The 18,491-nt window shown below is 30.9% G+C and overlaps 1 protein-coding gene across 7 annotated transcripts in view; it reads right to left on the bottom strand.

The window, feature by feature from the left end:
* LOC143079612 (gelsolin-like protein 2) overlaps nucleotides 1-18,491 on the bottom strand; it is a 61,708-nt gene that overhangs the window by 9,312 nt on the left and 33,905 nt on the right. For 5 of the 7 annotated variants that reach the window (XM_076255053.1, XM_076255058.1, XM_076255065.1 and 2 more), the window contains exons 4-12: nucleotides 17,766-17,839; nucleotides 17,036-17,110; nucleotides 15,473-15,547; nucleotides 14,128-14,255; nucleotides 13,385-13,490; nucleotides 11,989-12,099; nucleotides 5,106-5,189; nucleotides 4,044-4,135; nucleotides 2,511-2,589 (exon numbers count right to left, since the gene is read on the bottom strand). In XM_076255053.1, the coding sequence (XP_076111168.1) occupies nucleotides 2,511-2,589; nucleotides 4,044-4,135; nucleotides 5,106-5,189; nucleotides 11,989-12,099; nucleotides 13,385-13,490; nucleotides 14,128-14,255; nucleotides 15,473-15,547; nucleotides 17,036-17,110; nucleotides 17,766-17,839 (824 nt within the window). Of the gene's footprint in view, nucleotides 1-2,510; nucleotides 2,590-4,043; nucleotides 4,136-5,105; nucleotides 5,190-11,988; nucleotides 12,100-12,151; nucleotides 12,263-13,384; nucleotides 13,491-14,127; nucleotides 14,256-15,472; nucleotides 15,548-17,035; nucleotides 17,111-17,765; nucleotides 17,840-18,491 lie in introns of all 7 variants that reach the window. The other 2 variants (XM_076255089.1, XM_076255098.1) reach the window with 1 other exon arrangement.

The following is an 18,491-nucleotide window of genomic DNA, read 5'->3' as shown; positions in this document are numbered from 1 at the left end:
CATATCAAAGAACCCCAATTATTCAATTTTGATGAAATCAAACAAAGTTTAATTTTGGACCCTTTGGGCCCCTTTTTCCTAAACTGTTCGGACCAAAACTCCCAAAATCAATACCAACCTTCCTTTTATGGTCATAAGCCTTGTGTTTAAATTTCATAGATTTGTATTTACTTATACTAACGTTATGGTGCGAAAACCAAGAAAAATGCTTATTTGGGTCCCTTTTTGGCCCCTAATTCCTAAACTGTTGGGTCCTAAACTCCCAAAATCAATACCAACCTTCCTTTTGTGGTCATAAACATTGTGTTTAAATTTCATAGATTTCTATTTACTTAAACTAAAGTTATTGTGCAACCAGGTGCTCCGCAGGGCGCAGCTTTATACGACCGCAGAGGAAGAACCCTGAACAGTTGGGGCAAGTATGGACAAAACATTCAAGCGTGATACAGCTCTGAATTTGGATTGTGATCAAATTTTGACATTACATTTTTTTTTTACACAAAACAAATGTCAAGATTTTACAAATCAATTAAAGATTTCTTCTTCAAACTTTTTAAATCTAAAATTAAATAGTTGACACAGCATAGGTTTCTGACACAGAATGAATGTGGTCTAATGAACTTAAAAGGTTTTTTTTGCCTTTCAGCAATTCACTATGCTGTTGAATATTAATCCTCTCAAAAAAATGTTTGAAGAAATTTTCTTTTTATTTATGAAATCTGAAATGAGAAAAATTTAAACCCCCCCCCCCTTTTTTCAAAACTGATATCAATTCAAATTTCTAATGGAGTTTGCAACAATAACTACTCTTTTAAATACATCATAAAATATTAAAATGTAAAATAAAGTGCTTGTTATCACTGAATGGTAAAGATTGGTTGGTAGTAAAAGTGAATATACATTGTTTATTGTATAAAACAATAAAAAAAACTTCATCAGCAACATTTTATATTGGCAAATTTCCAATGAAGTTATTTACATAAAGTTATTGGCAAATAAAAATAGAAAATGACATCATAGTCATGTCTGGCAAATGTCCAACATACATTATCTAAAAACATTTTAGATAAGATAAGGAAAAAAAGCTTCATCAGCAACATTTTATATTGGAAAATTTCCAATGAAGTTATTTACATAAAGTTATTGGCAAATAAAAATAAAAAATGACATCATAGTCATGTCTGGCAAATTTCCAACATATATTATCAACTACTATTCTATACAAAGAAAGATAACTCCAATTGAAAATTAATTGCTATTGCACAATATTGTGCAATTAAATATTTCTTGCTATTGTGCAATACTGTGCAATTGAAAATTTCTTGCTATTGCACAATACTTGATATGGAATCCTGATTTGGACCAACTTGAAAACTGGGCCCATAATCAAAAATCAAAGTACATAATTAGATAAATTTGCGGTCGTATAAAAACGGCAAAATTTCCTTAAAATTTCCAATTCAGGGGCAGCAACCCAACAACCGGTTGATCAATCCATCTGAAAATTTCAGGGCAGATAAATCTTCACCTGATATACAATTTGACCCCGTCAGATTTGCTGTAAATGCTTTGGTTTTTGAGTTATAAGCCAAAAACTGCTTTTTACCCCTATGTTCTATTTTTAGCCATGGTGGCCATCTTGGTTGGTTGGCCGGGTCATCGGACACATATTTTAAACTAGATACCCCAATTACTATTGTGGCCAAGTTTGGTTTAATTTGGCCAAGTAGTTCTAGAAGAGACGATTTTTGTAAAAGTTAACAGACGACGCCGGACGACGACGACGGAGACGGACGACGGACGCAAAGTGATGAGAAAAGCTCACTTGGCCCTGCAGGCCAGGTGAGCTAAAAATGAAAACACTGACTTTCCTGTCCTTTGTGTTTTATTTTCTTAAAGTATTTAGCTAGCTATATATCTTCACTTCAGTTGTTGAGTTTGTTTTGTTTATGTTCTAGTTTTTTCATTATGAATTCTGTTACAAAATTTTGTAACTTGCAGTTAAAACTTAAAATGATTATTTTCAGTTTTTTATTGTCTGAAATTCTGTCAAAATTTAAAATATGATCTACCTTAATTTGATGCAAGTTGAACTGAGTCCTTTCTCAAAAATAATAACCTAGCTACAAGTTCTAAATTAACAATGGGTTGATGAGCAATGAATGTGATAACATAAGGTAAAGTATGCTTCCATTAATATAAGCTTAATTCCAAATTTCAGACAGACCTAATCTGTAGTTCTTGAGAAATTAAAACAAATAAATACATAGCCATTATATGTAAGAGTATGTCAGTATTGACTTAACAGGAAGCTCTGATTTGTAGTGTCTGAAACTTCATGGGACAAACAGACAGATGTAAAAAAAAAAGTATACATACACCCTCCTTTCATAGACAGATATTTTCAAACAACAATATATCATAATTTGTTGATTATAATTAGAAATTATTAGGTATTATTCATACTACTTTTGATTGTAAAATTCTTGGCTATTTCTTTCATGACTTACATCTTCTCCAAGATCATCCATGACTACATCTCCAGTCTTTACTTCTGAGAAAGTGAAGGATCCTCCAGCATCTGATAATCTGAGAACAAATATTTAGTTATATAAAAAAGAAGATGTGGTATGATTGATAATGAGACAACTTTTTACAAGAGACCAAAAAACTATAGGTACAGCCTTCAACAATGAGCAAAGCCCATACTGCATAGTCAGCTATAACATGCCCCCCAAATGACAAATGTAAAACAATTTCTATGAGGAAACTAACGGCCTAAGTTATATACAAATGAAAGGGGAATGTGTCGATGGGATACAGATGATGCCCCGGCTCGCATTTCATATAAGGTTATAAAGGGACAAAACTGAATTTTTTTTTAAACAAAGTGCTTGTAAGCAGCGAAAGGTAAAGATCGTTTTAATTTTTTAAGTGATAAAATTGAGAATGGAAATGGGGAATGTGTCAAAGAGACAACAACCCGACCAAATAAAAAACAACATTGCATTGTATAAAGCATTCGTTGTAGTAATGTAATTGTTAAAATTAATTTTTAAAATTAGAGTTATCTTCCTTTGTCCATAATTGTAGTTGATTCATCTATAATTATGGACAAGGATAGATAATTCCAATTTTAAAAATAAAAAAATAATTTTAACAATTACACCATTGATAATTTTAGAACAGATGTTAGATTCCTATTTGACTATTTGTAAAGGAGCATATAAAATCTAGAACGGTTGAAGTGACACCACCAAAATTCAGACTTGATCTGTATTTTTAGGTAATAAGCATTGTCTATAAGTTTAATAACATTTGGTTGAAGCAAACTAAAGTTAGAGAACGGAAACCATAAAAAAGAAGGCATAAAAATGAATGAAAACAAATATGTTAAACATCAACTAACGACAACCACTGAATTACAGGGTCCTGACTTGGGACAGACACATATAGACAGAATGTGGCGGGGTTAAACATGTTAGCAGGGTCCCAAACCTCCCCTAACCTGGGACAGTTGTGTAACAGTATAACGATGGAACAAACTATAAAAATCAATTGAAAAAGGCTTATTTCATCAGACTGATACAAATAGAAATACTAACACAGAGTGGAAGTGGCTGGGTACTTGTATATCCAAACAACAAAAAGTACAGATCTGAGAGTACTCGCAGTAACTGACAGCTAGTTCAAAGACACTAACAACTAAAAAAAAAATGAAGATGTGCTATCCCGTTTAAAGTAAATTTTCTACAGGTACAATCAAACTTTAAAACCAAATCGTTATATCTATGGCAGAATATGGTTATATTATATGTAGATGTATACAATTCTATCAACCATTATTCTATTATTATATTAATTTTAAAAGCAGTAGAATATAATCGTATAGTTCTTGACCTCATTGTAAGTCAAATTGAAGATTGTATTTATTCATTAAGTTAAAATGGAAAGACCATTTTTTTCTATCTACAGTAGCAAAATACATGTATTTCATAGCTTTGAAGCATACTAGATAGATTCTACAAATAATCAATTATTACCTCAAAAGTTTCTTCTCATCATCACCCTCTTCTTCATCATCAGAGTCCACTTCATCAGCATCCCCTTCTGGAATGGCTTCATAGAAACGATGCTGTAATGGAAAATACATTTTATTTGGTGACAAAATAGCTTGCAACTATTGCAACTTTGAATATTCCTTTAGAATATTTAACTCTACATGATGATAAAACCAATTGTTCATAAAATATGGCATTATACTGCTTCACATAGTATTTCCATCTTTTATCCAGAAATCTGTAAAATTTGACTTTTCCCATTTTTTTCCAGAGTTATCTCCCTTACAACATTCTTTCCACAATTCATGCCAGTAAAAATATGCCTTCTCCTTTCATTAGAACCAAATTTTCAAGAAATTATAGTTTAACAGTATAGTCTTTTTATTTTACATTTAAATAGCAGCCATTAAATATTATTCATAGATGTCAACCTTTTAAAGCTCCAACTAGGAAGATTAAGTCAGTCATTTTCACAATTTAGATTGCCTATTCAAGCAAACTACAAATACAGGTTACTGATTTCATTGCAGGAGCTAGCACAATCTTAGCTATTTGGGTAATTTTAGGATATTTTACAGGATAACATTGATGCAAAATATGGAACAAGTCATATATCTCTCATAAAAATGGTCCAATCAAATTGCTATCAAAGGAGTTGAATTAACAAGATACTTGAAAAAATATTCAAAGTCCAATATTGCCCTTTTAAGTGGTCATATTAAAATGACAGTATAATCTGGTTCAACAACTCATAATTTCAAATAGTACTACAAAGCATGAGAGTTTTCTGTAAATCGAAGTCCTATTACTTCCATAAAAAATTGTCATATCAAACTGACTATAGGAAGTAATGACAGAATGAGGGAAGGAAAAAAGGACATTGGTAACAATATTTGCTATAACTACTAAGGGTTATAAAAAACAACTGTCAATGTGATGACAAATGATCAATATTGTCACAAATGAAACCCTGTTTATGCTTTTGTCTATCTACTGGAACATAAGCTAAATAATCAATATTGTTTTCACTGGATGTACACTTACAGCTTTGCTTATTCCACTCTCATCAACAACTGTTGTGCTAGCTTTTGGTCTTTCTGATTCCAGTAGTTGCAAGTATTCAGCTGCCTATTAAACAAATCAATGAAGTTTTCTTAAATACACGTAACAGATGTTAAAACTTTTAATTAGCACGACACAGTTTATAGTTTATAATTCATATATGTAGGACTCTAAAGTGCGATGGGGACGCTAAAGTAGGATGATCACACTAAAGTGCGATGGTCTATGCTAAAGTGCAATGCTTACATATGCTAAAGTCAGATGGTCCGCGAAAGTATAGATGTAAAAACGTAGTTTGATTATGACGTTAACAGTCTATTACAAACCAAACCAGGTGCTCCGCAGGGCGCAGCTTTATACGACCGCAGAGGTCGAACCCTGAACAGTTGGGGCAAGTATGGACAAAACATTCAAGCGTGATACAGCTCTGAATTTGGATTGTGATCAAATTTTTGACATTACATGGGTTTTTTTTACACAAAACAAATGTCAAGATTTTACAAATCAATTAAAGATTTCTTCTTCAAACTTTTTAAATCTAAAATTTAATAGTTGACACAGCATAGGTTTCTGACACAGAATGAATGTGGTCTAATGAACCTAAAAGTTTTTTTTTGCCTTTGAGCAATTCACTATGCTGTTGAATATTAATCCTCTCAAAAAAATGTTTGAAGAAATTTTCTTTTTATTTATGAAATCTGAAATGAGAAAAATTTAACCCCCCCCCCTTTTTTTCACATCCCCGTTTCCCTTTTTCCAAAACTGATATCAAATCAAATTTCTAAAGGAGTTTGCAACAATAACTACTCTTTTAAATACATCACAAAATATTAAAATGTAAAATAAAGTGCTTGTTATCACTGGATGGTAAAGATTGGTTGGTAGTAAAAGTGAATATACATTGTTTATTGTATAAAACAATAAAAAAAACTTCATCAGCAACATTTTATATTGGCAAATTTTCAATGAAGTTATTTACATAAAGTTATTGGCAAATAAAAATAGAAAATGACATCATAGTCATGTCTGGCAAATGTCCAACATACATTATCTAAAAACATTTTAGATAAGATAAGGAAAAAAAGCTTCATCAGCAACATTTTATATTGGCAAATTTCCAATGAAGTTATTTACATAAAGTTATTGGCAAATAAAAATAGAAAATGACATCATAGTCATGTCTGGCAAATTTCCAACATATATTATCAACTACTATTCTATACAAAGAAAGATAACTCCAATTGAAAATTAATTGCTATTGCACAATATTGTGCAATTAGATATTTCTTGCTATTGTGCAATACTGTGCAATTGAAAATTTCTTGCTATTGCACAATACTTGATATGGAATCCTGATTTGGACCAACTTGAAAACTGGGCCCATAATCAAAAATCAAAGTACATATTTAGATAAAGCATATCAAATAAGCCCAAGAATTTAATTTTTGTTAAAATCAAACTTAGTTTAATTTTGGACCCTTTGGACCTTAATGTAGACCAATTTGAAAACTGGACCAAAAATTAAGAATCTACATACACAGTTAGATTTGGCATATCAAAGAACCCATTTATTCAATTTTTGATGAAATCAAACAAAGTTTAATTTTGGACCCCCATTTGGACCAACTTGAAAACTAGGCCAATAATTAAAAATCTAAGTACATTTTTAAATTCAGCATATCAAAGAACCCCAAGGATTCAATTTTTGTTAAAATCAAACTAAGTTTAATTTTGGACCCTTTGGACCTTAATGTAGACCAATTTGAAAACGGGACCAAAAATTAAGAATCTACATACATAGTTAGATTCGGCATATCAAAGAACCCCAATTATTCAATTTTTGATGAAATCACACAAAGTTCAATTTTGGACCCTTTGGGCCCCTTATTCCTAAACTGTTAGGACCAAAACTCCCAAAATCAAACCCAACCTTCCTTTTATAGTCATAAACCTTGTGTTTAAATTTCATAGATTTCTATTTACTTATACTAAAGTTATGGTGCAAAAACCAAAAATAATGCTTATTTGGGCCCTTTTTTGGCCCCTAATTCATAAACTGTTGTGACCTCAACTCCAAAAATCAATCCCAACCTTCCTTTTGTGGTCATAAACCTTGTGTTAAAATTTCATTGATTTCTATTTACTTATACTAAAGTTATTGTGCGAAAACCAAGAATAATGCTTATTTGGGCCCTTTTTTGGCCCTTAATTCCTAAACTGTTGGAACCCAAACTCCCAAAATCAATCCCAACCTTCCTTTTGTGGTCACAAACCTTGTGTCAAAATTTCATAGATTTCTATTCACTTAAACTAAAGTTATAGTGCGAAAACAAAGAAAATGCTTATTTGGGCCCTTTTTGGCCCCTAATTCCTAAAATGTTGGGACCAAAACTCCCAAAATCAATCCCAACCTTCCTTTTGTGGTCATAAACCTTGTGTTAAAATTTCATTGATTTCTATTCACTTTTACTAAAGTTAGAGTGCGAAAACTAGAAGTATTCGGACGACGACGATGACGACATCAACGACGACACAGGACGACGACGCCAACGTGATAGCAATATACGACCAAAAAATTAAAATTTTTGCGGTCGTATAAAAATTATGTACATGCCGGAAGATACATCATGAATATTTGATTTACAACTTTTAAACCGGAATGTGCTTGACTTAATTTCAAACCTAACCGGGCTTAGTCGGATAAAACAAATGTGTTTATTTTCGGGTGCTGGAAGAAGGACTTCTGTCTTGCGCAGCATAGTCCTTTGACAACATTTCTATATAGATACAAAATAGTATACGCAGAGGTATCTTGTTTCCTGTATCCTGCTTCTATTCGAAACAAACAGATACTTAAAATCATTGTTTACATTGCAGTCTACTAAGGGTCCCATTAAGGGCATACGATACAGTTACAGGAAAGGTAATGACGTTGCTAACGTAAAATGTTATTTTCGCGACGTCAAACTATGACATATCGGGAAAAGATGTATTTTTCGACTGATTTTTATCATTCAAACTGATTTAATTTTAAAACGAGTACATGGACCCCTATTTTTTAAAACAGCAATTTGTTTCATTTTGCAAGGAGATGATGTGACCCAAATTTTATAAAACTGTAAATAGCGCAATTTTTTTAATTTTGATAAACATGCAGCAAAAAATGACGTGTTTTCCGCTATTCATGAACATTTGATAAATATAGAGTTATTTCGGATTAAAAATTCCATAATTTTTAATGATACCTATAAAATACAGAAATTACCGATTATTTAACAAAAAAAACAGTTTGTGTTTATCTTTTAAATCAAAAAAGTTATGTCATTTTTTCAAAAAAGAAAATACGGACACAAATCTGAATTTTGAGCAAATATACAAACTTTCGACCTCATTTTACTCAAAAAGTAGCACATGAAGGTATATTTTTTATTACATATTTGATTTAATCAGGTAAAAAATAGTCTATATGCAAATTTTCATAAACTTTTAAATACAAGTTCAAAACTGTATCGTATGCCCTTAAAATAATGTCAATTTTATTGAAAATTAATGTTGGTAAAATAGAGATATTTGTAACTTATGTGACTACGTAAGAGGGGTGTTCATAGTAGACACAAATTATCACAATATCAATGCGCCCGAATTGTTGAAAAAATGACTTTTTTTTAGTAATTAATACGGGGTTGGTCTTTTACATTTAGAAACAATCACCTGTCGGTAAATTATAATGAAGCCTATCACATATGTTATACCTTAGCATATGTATATACTAGCTTTTGCAAAAAAAAAGAGACTATTTTTTCCAAGTCCATGCACTTTAATCCCCTAACCTATAGTCCATTGCATTGTGCATTAGCAAAAAACAACCATAGCACTTTAGCGTGAGACACCATCGTACTTTAGCGTAGACCATCACACTTTTAGCATGACCATCGCACTTCAGAGTCCTACATATATATTCCTATACTTGATACTTCAACTTTCCTAGAATTATGTACAGTCCATTTGAGTTCTAGATCATCATAAATAGTTTTATAAAAAAAATCAGATAATTTACACATTGCATATTGTATAGTGTATATTCAGCTATGTAGAAAATTAAATCTGACAAAGTCACAATTAATTTTAAAAAATTGATCACAGTAAATAAATAATTGTCCATTAAGTCTATTGTTATACATGTTATACATGTTCCCAGCCATAGCACATATTTAATCAATCAGAAAGCAATCACTCCAAAGAAAGTTGTGGGTTCTATTTAACTTTTTATATCACAAGAAATGTAGGCAACGTTAAAGAGATTGTGTTTGTTACAAAAGTAAGGTAAGTGCTTTTACAATGATTCAAAAGGCCCTTCCACTGTTTGTTTGGTATAATAAAACTAGATTACAACACAATTGATTTTTGCTTTCAACTTTTTTTTTTAGATAAAATAAAAGGTAAATTGCTTTCAATGAACTACCACCTTGTTACACATATAGGAAACAAATATTTCTATATTACATATAAAGCTCCATATTTACGTACACTTTGTCAAACAAAATACACATAAAGCATGTATAAAAGAGTATAACTAAGGGACATGTATGGCTCTTGTTTGATAGGTGTTGTGAATTGCAGATTACCCCCTCCCCCCCCCCCTAAAATAAAAATGAGGATTGATGTCTATCAAAGTTGAGATTCAGAGTTTGTTGAAATCAGAGCATCATGACCCCAAATAACTCCTTTCTAGCCTAATTTTTATCACAACAGCATAAAAAAAAGTATTTTTCGAAATATCATTCTTCTTATTGTATCTTTCAAAGAGTTTGGTTCATTAATTCATAGTTGAGTCTCTAAAAATTTTTTAAAAATTTAACGTTTTAATGATGTAAAAAAAACAATGAATGTCTCAGTTAAAAAAAAAATTCCACCAATAATGTTATTTGTGAAGTTTTTGTGACATCACAATTGTAAAAGAGTTTCCTAAAAATCTGATTATTTGCAAATTTTTGCAAAAGTTTATGATAGTTTTCTGAAAATTATCATTGAAGCCATCCTTCACTAACAAACATTTTTGTTAAAATATTCTTTTATTATCATATCCTTAATTTTTCAAGCAAAGTTTTAATAGGCGAGGGCTTGTCTCATAGGAACCATAATTTTTTTTTGAAAAGTGACAAATTTCTAAAAAAACTTCGTTACCTAATATACCACTTTTCCCTTTTCTTGCTAATCTATTTATAAATATTTAGCAATACATGCAGAGTAGATTTAAATTAACAATTAAAGCTTACATTTTCACATTATTGTGATTACAGACTACTCCTTTTGAAGTTTGAAGACATATAAGTTTTTATTACAAAATTCTATTATTAATTACAAATATATATCAAATATGATATCAAAGTAAAAATATTCAATTTGAAATTAAGAATTCTTAAAAGTCATAAGAAACCTCAAATTAAAAAAAATAATGCATATGTTTTTTTATAACTCAATGGATAGTTTTCATTATAAAACTTATGTACATATACTTTTTTCCAAAGAAAATTCTTTAATTTGTTCATATTTAAAAGAAGTTTACTTTATTTTAATTGCTTCCTGGATTGCTTCCTTCCAGGAAGCAAATCCCCGACATATTTTCCGTATGTAAAGTGACCTCAGTTTGACCCATCTCGTAAAAATTCAGTGATCGTAATACCCATGGATGTCCTTAAAATAAACTATTATCTGATTGTACATGTTAAACACGTGCTCAATATCCATGCTTTTTATTTTAATGTTGACAAACGGGTGACAATCGTTAAACTTCGGCTTCAAAACAAGAACTTTAATTACTTGCCATGTTTTCACAACAACACTGACCAATTGGAAAAAAAATTAACGATTGTACGAAATTTATGCGAAAAAAAATGATAAAATCATACACAGAAGACTAAGTTTATGATGTTTGTATGCATTGGTTCAAGAATTGGAATAACATTATTTTTCACCAGTCACTCGTTTCATATAACTTTAAATAAGAAAAACATAAAAATTCAAATAAAATGGAATTAATTCTGCTTTTAAGGTTCAAAATTTAATATAAAGTGCACTTTAATTAAGTTTAAATAATGTTAATATCAAATAGACACTACATGTTCAAACTAAAACTTTTTGATAGTATAAAATCATACTGAACAAACAAAAACCATAGATACATGTAGATATTATTTAAAAAAATATATAAACATGATGCTTAGCAATTAGGTTTAACTGTGACCTAAATCTATCTATATATTTTAAGGGCTAGTCCAATAAAATGTAGTCAGGGTTGGAAGGAACATTTGTCAAAGAATCAACAGAAATACAAATTTAATAGACTAATGTATTTTGTATCTAACACAAACCAAGCCTAGCATGTCTTCCAACCCTTACTTTCAATTTCCATGGCATAGCCCAATAAAACTTTTCTTTACGCATATATAAAATATATATTACAAATAAATACATTTATTGCTGGCCCTCTTGACTACTGTAAGCAAAATTTCATATACTGACCATAAAAGAAATATATCACTCTGATCTAAAATATGTTATGGTGAAATATGAAATAAATTAATAGGAAAAGCAAAAACTGATTTAGACACCCAGTTTATTTCATCTAAAAGCATGACAGTCATGACAGTTCATGCTGTTATTAACATTTAATTTATAATTAATTTTTTTCTTCAAATTTGGAGCAAGCATTCATTCATTCATGATAATTTGATTAATTTTTCCATCAAACATTAATGACACTTATTTGCTGCATTTTAATTTTTTGATCAGTATATTAAGCACAAATAAAGCTCTATACCTGAAAGCAAGAAATAAAATAAATATAGCAGTGAGACCATGATACCTTGTGTCGCTCCATACCACTGGATTCTGCACCATTCCACTGGTAGATCTGAATACCCAAATCTAATATATACACATCACCAGGGTTAAGACTTGACTGTACATATGGAACCTGTCAATACAAGGCAATATTTTATAAAAACTGTCAAAAGGTTAAATACTACCTTTATTCTCTCCATACCGCTTGATTCAGCACCATTCCATTGGTAGATCTGCATGCCCAGATCAAGCACATATACATCACCCGAGTTAAGACTTGATCGTTTATAGGGTACCTGTTGAAATAGGAAACAATAGATCATGGATCGATGGGTTAGATTGTCATGCAACTTGGAAGGATTAGGTGTATTTTTTTTTTTTTTTTTCCATTTTTTTTTTTTTTTAGGTTAAACAGATCCTTATATTTAAGATTGATAATAAGTGACGTTTTTGGATAATTTTGAGAATTCAGCATGGTCTTTAACACAGACAATACTATGAATAAATCCTTTTTTACTGGATTTTGATCGATTTAATTAAACCCTTGCCCTGTAAAAATGATATATAATTCAGTGTCAACAGTGACTACATGTCACTTTTATTCATATGGCTTCATCAGCCAAACCAAAGCTGTATGTTTTCTTCATGGAATGGCATTTGTCTTTGTCAACAAAAAACAAGTAAAAATCAAAATATAGTCAATCATTTCTTCAACTTCACTTTATAATTTTGAAACTTTTTATAATCAAGTATACATGTATACATGTGTGGAGTGACAAATGTATTGTAATACATGTATTGTACTTTATCATTCATAGAGTAATATTTTTCATAGATTTCATGAGTATAAGGTGAACTATAAATTCACCACAATACAAATTGTGTACTCAATTCAATCACCACAATACAAATTGTGTACTCAAAATTTTAGGTTAAACCATGAAATCAAGTATCTAACAATACAAATTTAGTTTTTCTGCAATCCAGCAAAATGGGTACCTATGAAAATAAATGAAAACACAGCAGGTTTATTATTTCTAATAGCTAACTGTATGTGGTCATTCTATATAAAGAACAATATGAAAATATCATTTGAAAAGGCAGCCAGTATAACACATGTGTTGAGCTTCCTTGGAAATAGTGGAATCTTTTTTATTCATTTCATGATCAACAGAGTTAAGTGAATTTGTTCATAACATGATCTTGAGCTAGATTCCTTCTTGTGTCACTTTTATGCAACCACAACTACTAACTACAACAGATCCTGAGATTTCATTATATTTCGGGCTAAAGGCAGATATTAATTAAATGAACTCTTGATTTCTCCCTAGTTGATAAAACTTGAATGTAACTAAGGAATCAGTGTAAGGGAAACCCATAACAACTGAATCAAGCTTTTGACAGATCAATAACTTAACCTCTTTAACTTCAATTCTTCTCTTTCCACTGAAGTGTAATAGCCTGGGTCTATATTCCTCTGGTAAAACATGTTTAAAGCCAGTTTCAGCTCCTCCTTGCATAGTTCTGAAAATTACAAAAAAAATCTCATTCACTTTCAGATAGAACAAAAAAATTAAAAAAAGCATTTTTCAGAAATTCTGGACCTGATATATCTACAAATGTAACACAATTTACTCATTAATGATATCCTACAGCAGTTTTGACATTGTATAGAAATCCTTGACATAACTGATTAAGGCAGATCTACCATCTGTTATTTTCTGAAGGAAAGGGAACCTGTAAAAAGATTTTGAGTTTTCGATATTAAGACAAAAAGCACTATTGCATGTTTTTTTGGGGGTAGTGAATGCATCATTAACTGTACAGGAACAATTCTCTGTAAGCTGCTTTTATTTATATTGCATCTTTTTGTTACCTATAACTAATGTGTTTTTGCCATTCATCTTAAAAATTGAAGAAGATTATAAAAGAGAAAAATGTAAGTATCAAAATGATCAGCAATCCAAGATGAACAAAAAAGAGATTTCTGTCATGAATTCTACTATGTTCACAATGCTGGAGAGAATCCAATTTTGTAGACCTAGGTGAGTGACACATGCTTTTAAGAGCCTCTGCTTAATGGGGGCCATCTTTGAAAATTTCTATTTATTTCAATTTATTTCATTTATAACCTGAAAGTCTAGTTGAATCAATGACTTACGTGATTGATTTAAAGTATGATTTAAACAGAGTAGATTCATGTCCCATAACTTCTCTATGTTGAACAGCTGCGTCGTCTAAGAAAGTGTCCAACTCAACAGTTTTGTATGCTGCTGTTCCATATTCATCCTATATGAATTCAAAAGATAGTGCAAAGAAATAAGATTTAAAAAGGGTATTCAAACATTGACAAATATTCATTATCATTGACATTGACAATCCCTGTAGGGAATTTAATGTTCATAACAAATCTTTTAAAGTGACACATAAATGTGTTCACAACTTTTCTGGAACTGTGTGTATTATAGTCTGACACTTGTCATTGTTGGTGGAAGGTATTATGTTAACAACTAAATTAACTTTTGGATTGATGTTATTATATGTACATGTGGGGACTTACAAGAAGTGATTTAAATCAATGGAATAATCCTTCAGTAATCTGACATTTGTCAACTAAATATTGGTCAAAAGGAGTCAAAAAGACAGGGTTATTCATTTAAACAAACTTCAGTTTGATTTAAATACAAATCCTATGTACTTCTCTCACAAGGATCTGTAATACCTTTATACTTGATTTCAAAGATATTTTTTTTGTATCCTCTGTAAATATATTTATCTTACCTCTTATACATTTCTATGAATATGATTGGTTAAAAGCGTCCTAGTGGAGACAGTGTATATTTGACATTAGGTTAGTAGGGAGGCGGGGCTTATTTCATACACGGTTAGTAGTGGTGTTACGTCTCTTTATGTTCCATCTTAGGTAAAAGCAGGCGGAACTTATTTCAAACACGGTTAGTAGTGGTGTTACTTCCCTTAATAAAAACAAAACGGTACTGTGAAAGAAAATAAAGGTTTCAACAGACGAAGAAATTGATGATTAAGATGGAAATAAATTCATAAAATGCATTTAAACCTAACAAGTTGTTATTGCTGGCATCTGTTTTTGTAGGATCAATGGAAGTAGCTAGTTTCTTAATGCTAACAGTATCGAAGACTTACTCATTTTGATAGGTCACCAGTCTAAATTTCACATGTTAAGATAGTCGGTAAGATAAATTCGTTACATAGTGTGCTAGTAACGTAATACAGTACATATGGGGTCACTAGCACACTATGTAACTAATAGTATTTGCTCCTCATGAGCCCAATGTATTGGACAGTATAATGATGATTAATTAATTCCTCATTTTTTTTGTTATTCTATGCCATTATGTTGTGTTTGTTTGTGTTTGTGTTGGTTTTTTCTTTTTTTTATGAATTATCAATTCTATAGCAGGTTGGCTTCTGCACAGAACTGGTGAAGTTTTAATCTTTCTCATCTTTTACTAAAACAAATATTATACCTGTGTACTATGTTTGCCTATCCAGAAGTGGAGATCATAACACAGTTCCTCGGAATCTTCATTCTTCTTGTATGTCTAAAGCAAAATGGGAATTGTAATACATTGTAGTAAGTTAAAAATATTATTGAAAAACTTTAGATAACTAAATAAGATATAACTATATAGCATTCAATTTCGCTTTATAACAAATTCTATACATAACATTAAAACTTTGTTTTTAAAACATTTCGGAAGTAGAAATTGCTTGATATCAATTTTAATACTAACTAGTATTAAGTGATTTAGAGAAAAAAAGAAAACAGAAAATGAATAGCAAACTTCAAATTGAAATGTAACATATATATTATGTTTCACGCCAATTGGTCCGAGGCCACAATTGTCGTCCCTTGATTTTCGTTGTCCACAAATATAGTCCAAAGTGTTGACAGTGGGTTACTTGCCATTAATTTTTATACCCCTTCCAAATTTATTTCTCCATGTTTAATGCCTCAAATTGCATGTAGGGGGTGAAATTACACTGTAAAAAATTTGGGTCCAGAATTTTAAAGGAAAGTAGTGATTTTGTCCTGCTGAAAAAGGTTAAAAATTAGCACTTCGGAAGCTGTCAAAAGATTTTAAGACGCCCTAAACATAAAATTGTCCATGTTTTGAGTTAGAGCTGATGAAGTTTTCTATAATTTTGATATAATTTGTCCCAAAAGTAGTACAACACACTGTAAAAGTTTCATTGAGAAAGCGCAGGTGAGATTTTTTTAATTTTCATTTATGTTCTAAAAGAAATGCACTACGAAATAATTGAGGTCTCGAACCAATTGAACTAAAATCTATAAGACTTCATCAAATGTTCTTTGCATCTTAATCTTAATATAATTTTTTCAAATAATGTTATCAAGAGGAATAAATCTTGATCAGTAAATGTTAACACCATTAAAATAGAATATGATCCATGACACTGTCATATGTGCTCAAATTCCAAAGATTTGGTGAAGTAGTTCTTTAACCATATAATCATTCCATACACCAAATATAGTTGATCTATTGCTTACAGCATCTGAAAAACATATGACTGTAAAAAATGGGGTCAAAACTCTAACTTGGCATTAAAATTAAAAAGATCATATCATAGGGAAAATGTGTATTAAGTTTAAAGTTAATTTGATTTCAACTTCATCAAAAACTACCTTGACCAAAAACCTGAAGCAGGACAGACTGATGAACAAGCAGACGAACAGACAGGAAAACATATGGCATCTGTATAAATAAAGCATGCTGGTCTTTTACCTCTCAAATATAAAGCTTGATTCAAATATTTTATGTAAGTCACTGGATTAGCAGTCCTCTGTCTTACATTTTGGGACATTCTCATTGCAGGCCATTAAGACAGACTCAAAGTATAAAACTGGTGAAACCAATTATTAAGCACAATTTTTTTTGAAATGAATGTATTCCATTTCTTGTTTTTCAATCATTCAAACATGGATTCAAATCTGTGGAACCTTTCTTTAAAATATTTGAAAAAGATAATGCAGGTCCATCTACACTCAAAAAGTAATAGTAACTCACATTTAGAATGATGTAAGAGTCACCATCAAAGAATTTTCCATAGTCTTCTTCTTCCCAGTCTGTGATTTGGAATTTCTGAAAGTCAAACCTTAATTTTTATATCAATATCTTCAAAATGAGAACACATTCATACATGTATGAGGCCAAAATTAAAAATGTTTGTTTTCCCTCCCCCACCCGTTAGCACAAACAGCTGATAAGTGGCTTCGCCTGGACAAATCAAACCATTCATGTGACCATGCTCTGACATCTAGTAAAAAAAAATTTTAAAAATCCCTGCCTTCCTGGTCTGTTTAGAAAAGGTAGACCAGGCGGAGGGGAAACAGACATTCTTTTAAATGTGGCCTTAGGTACTTTCTGTTTAAATGTTAAAACCTGCAAAAATTACTTCAAGCTTCATAACTTCATGTAAACAACATCTGCTATAGTTAATGGTTAAACATCCCAGTAAAACTACAAAAAAAGAATCAGCTCTTTTAAAAATAATATTACTTGAAGAATTTTCTCATCAAAAGGGTGACAATATCAGTCATTGATTAAGAATATTAATACCACTCAAAAGCTCATATATTGTAATAGAAAAATGTATTCCACAAAGGAAAAATATAAGTGTTTTAATCTTGTAGTCAGTTTTTGTCATATATTTCTTTTTAATTTAGAAAGTAAAAATTATTCCGGATCCAAATAGTTCCTCCGTGTAGTATCTATGTCAACACCAATGTCAGCTTACCACAACTCTCCAGATTTTCAGACCAACAGATTGCCCTGCACCCTCCCAAGCAGGTTCTCCCATGGCTGATTCCTCTAAAAAGTAAAATCAAAGTACAATGTAGGCTGCAAAATACTGTAATTTTGTAATGTTTTCATTTTTTTGAAGAGTATAACCAACAATTAATCTTCAAATATATTACTTTCATTTTCCCTGGTCAGTTTGTGATTGATTTATCTCCCTTTAACTACAAGCAATGATCAATAAGTAAACTATAAGTTAAAGGTGTTTTGTTCAACAGGTTACAAGAGCGCAATTATTTGTTTACATTTTACCGGCAAGTTTTTTACCCCAAGATGGTACTCAGAATAGAATCCTTTACGGCTTCTGATTGGTTGATACAGGATTGGAATTATATTTAATCGAAAGCTTATCCAATTAGGTTTAAAAATTGCCGAAAATCATATTCACATTTTACGAAGTATAGAAAATATCTTCCATTTCTGTACTTCGGACCCATTAAAAATATGCCTTTTTCATTAAGCGAAAAAAAGTAGGCGATCTTTTTCGACTGCATTTTAAGTCAATTTGAGCCGCATGACCCTATGTATTTTTTTAGTTGTAATGCAACACTGGCATTTCTAGTAACAGGAACTGTTACCCGTTTTTCCCTAGTTTGTGTAGTCTTCGAGAAAAAAAATACGGAACACTAGTGGTACCCTATGGAAAATGCATTACGAATAATTG

Source organism: Mytilus galloprovincialis, chromosome 1 (assembly GCF_965363235.1).
Source record: "Mytilus galloprovincialis chromosome 1, xbMytGall1.hap1.1, whole genome shotgun sequence".
Taxonomy (NCBI): Eukaryota; Metazoa; Mollusca; class Bivalvia; order Mytilida; family Mytilidae; genus Mytilus; species Mytilus galloprovincialis.
This window is presented reverse-complemented; position numbering and strand designations above follow the sequence as displayed.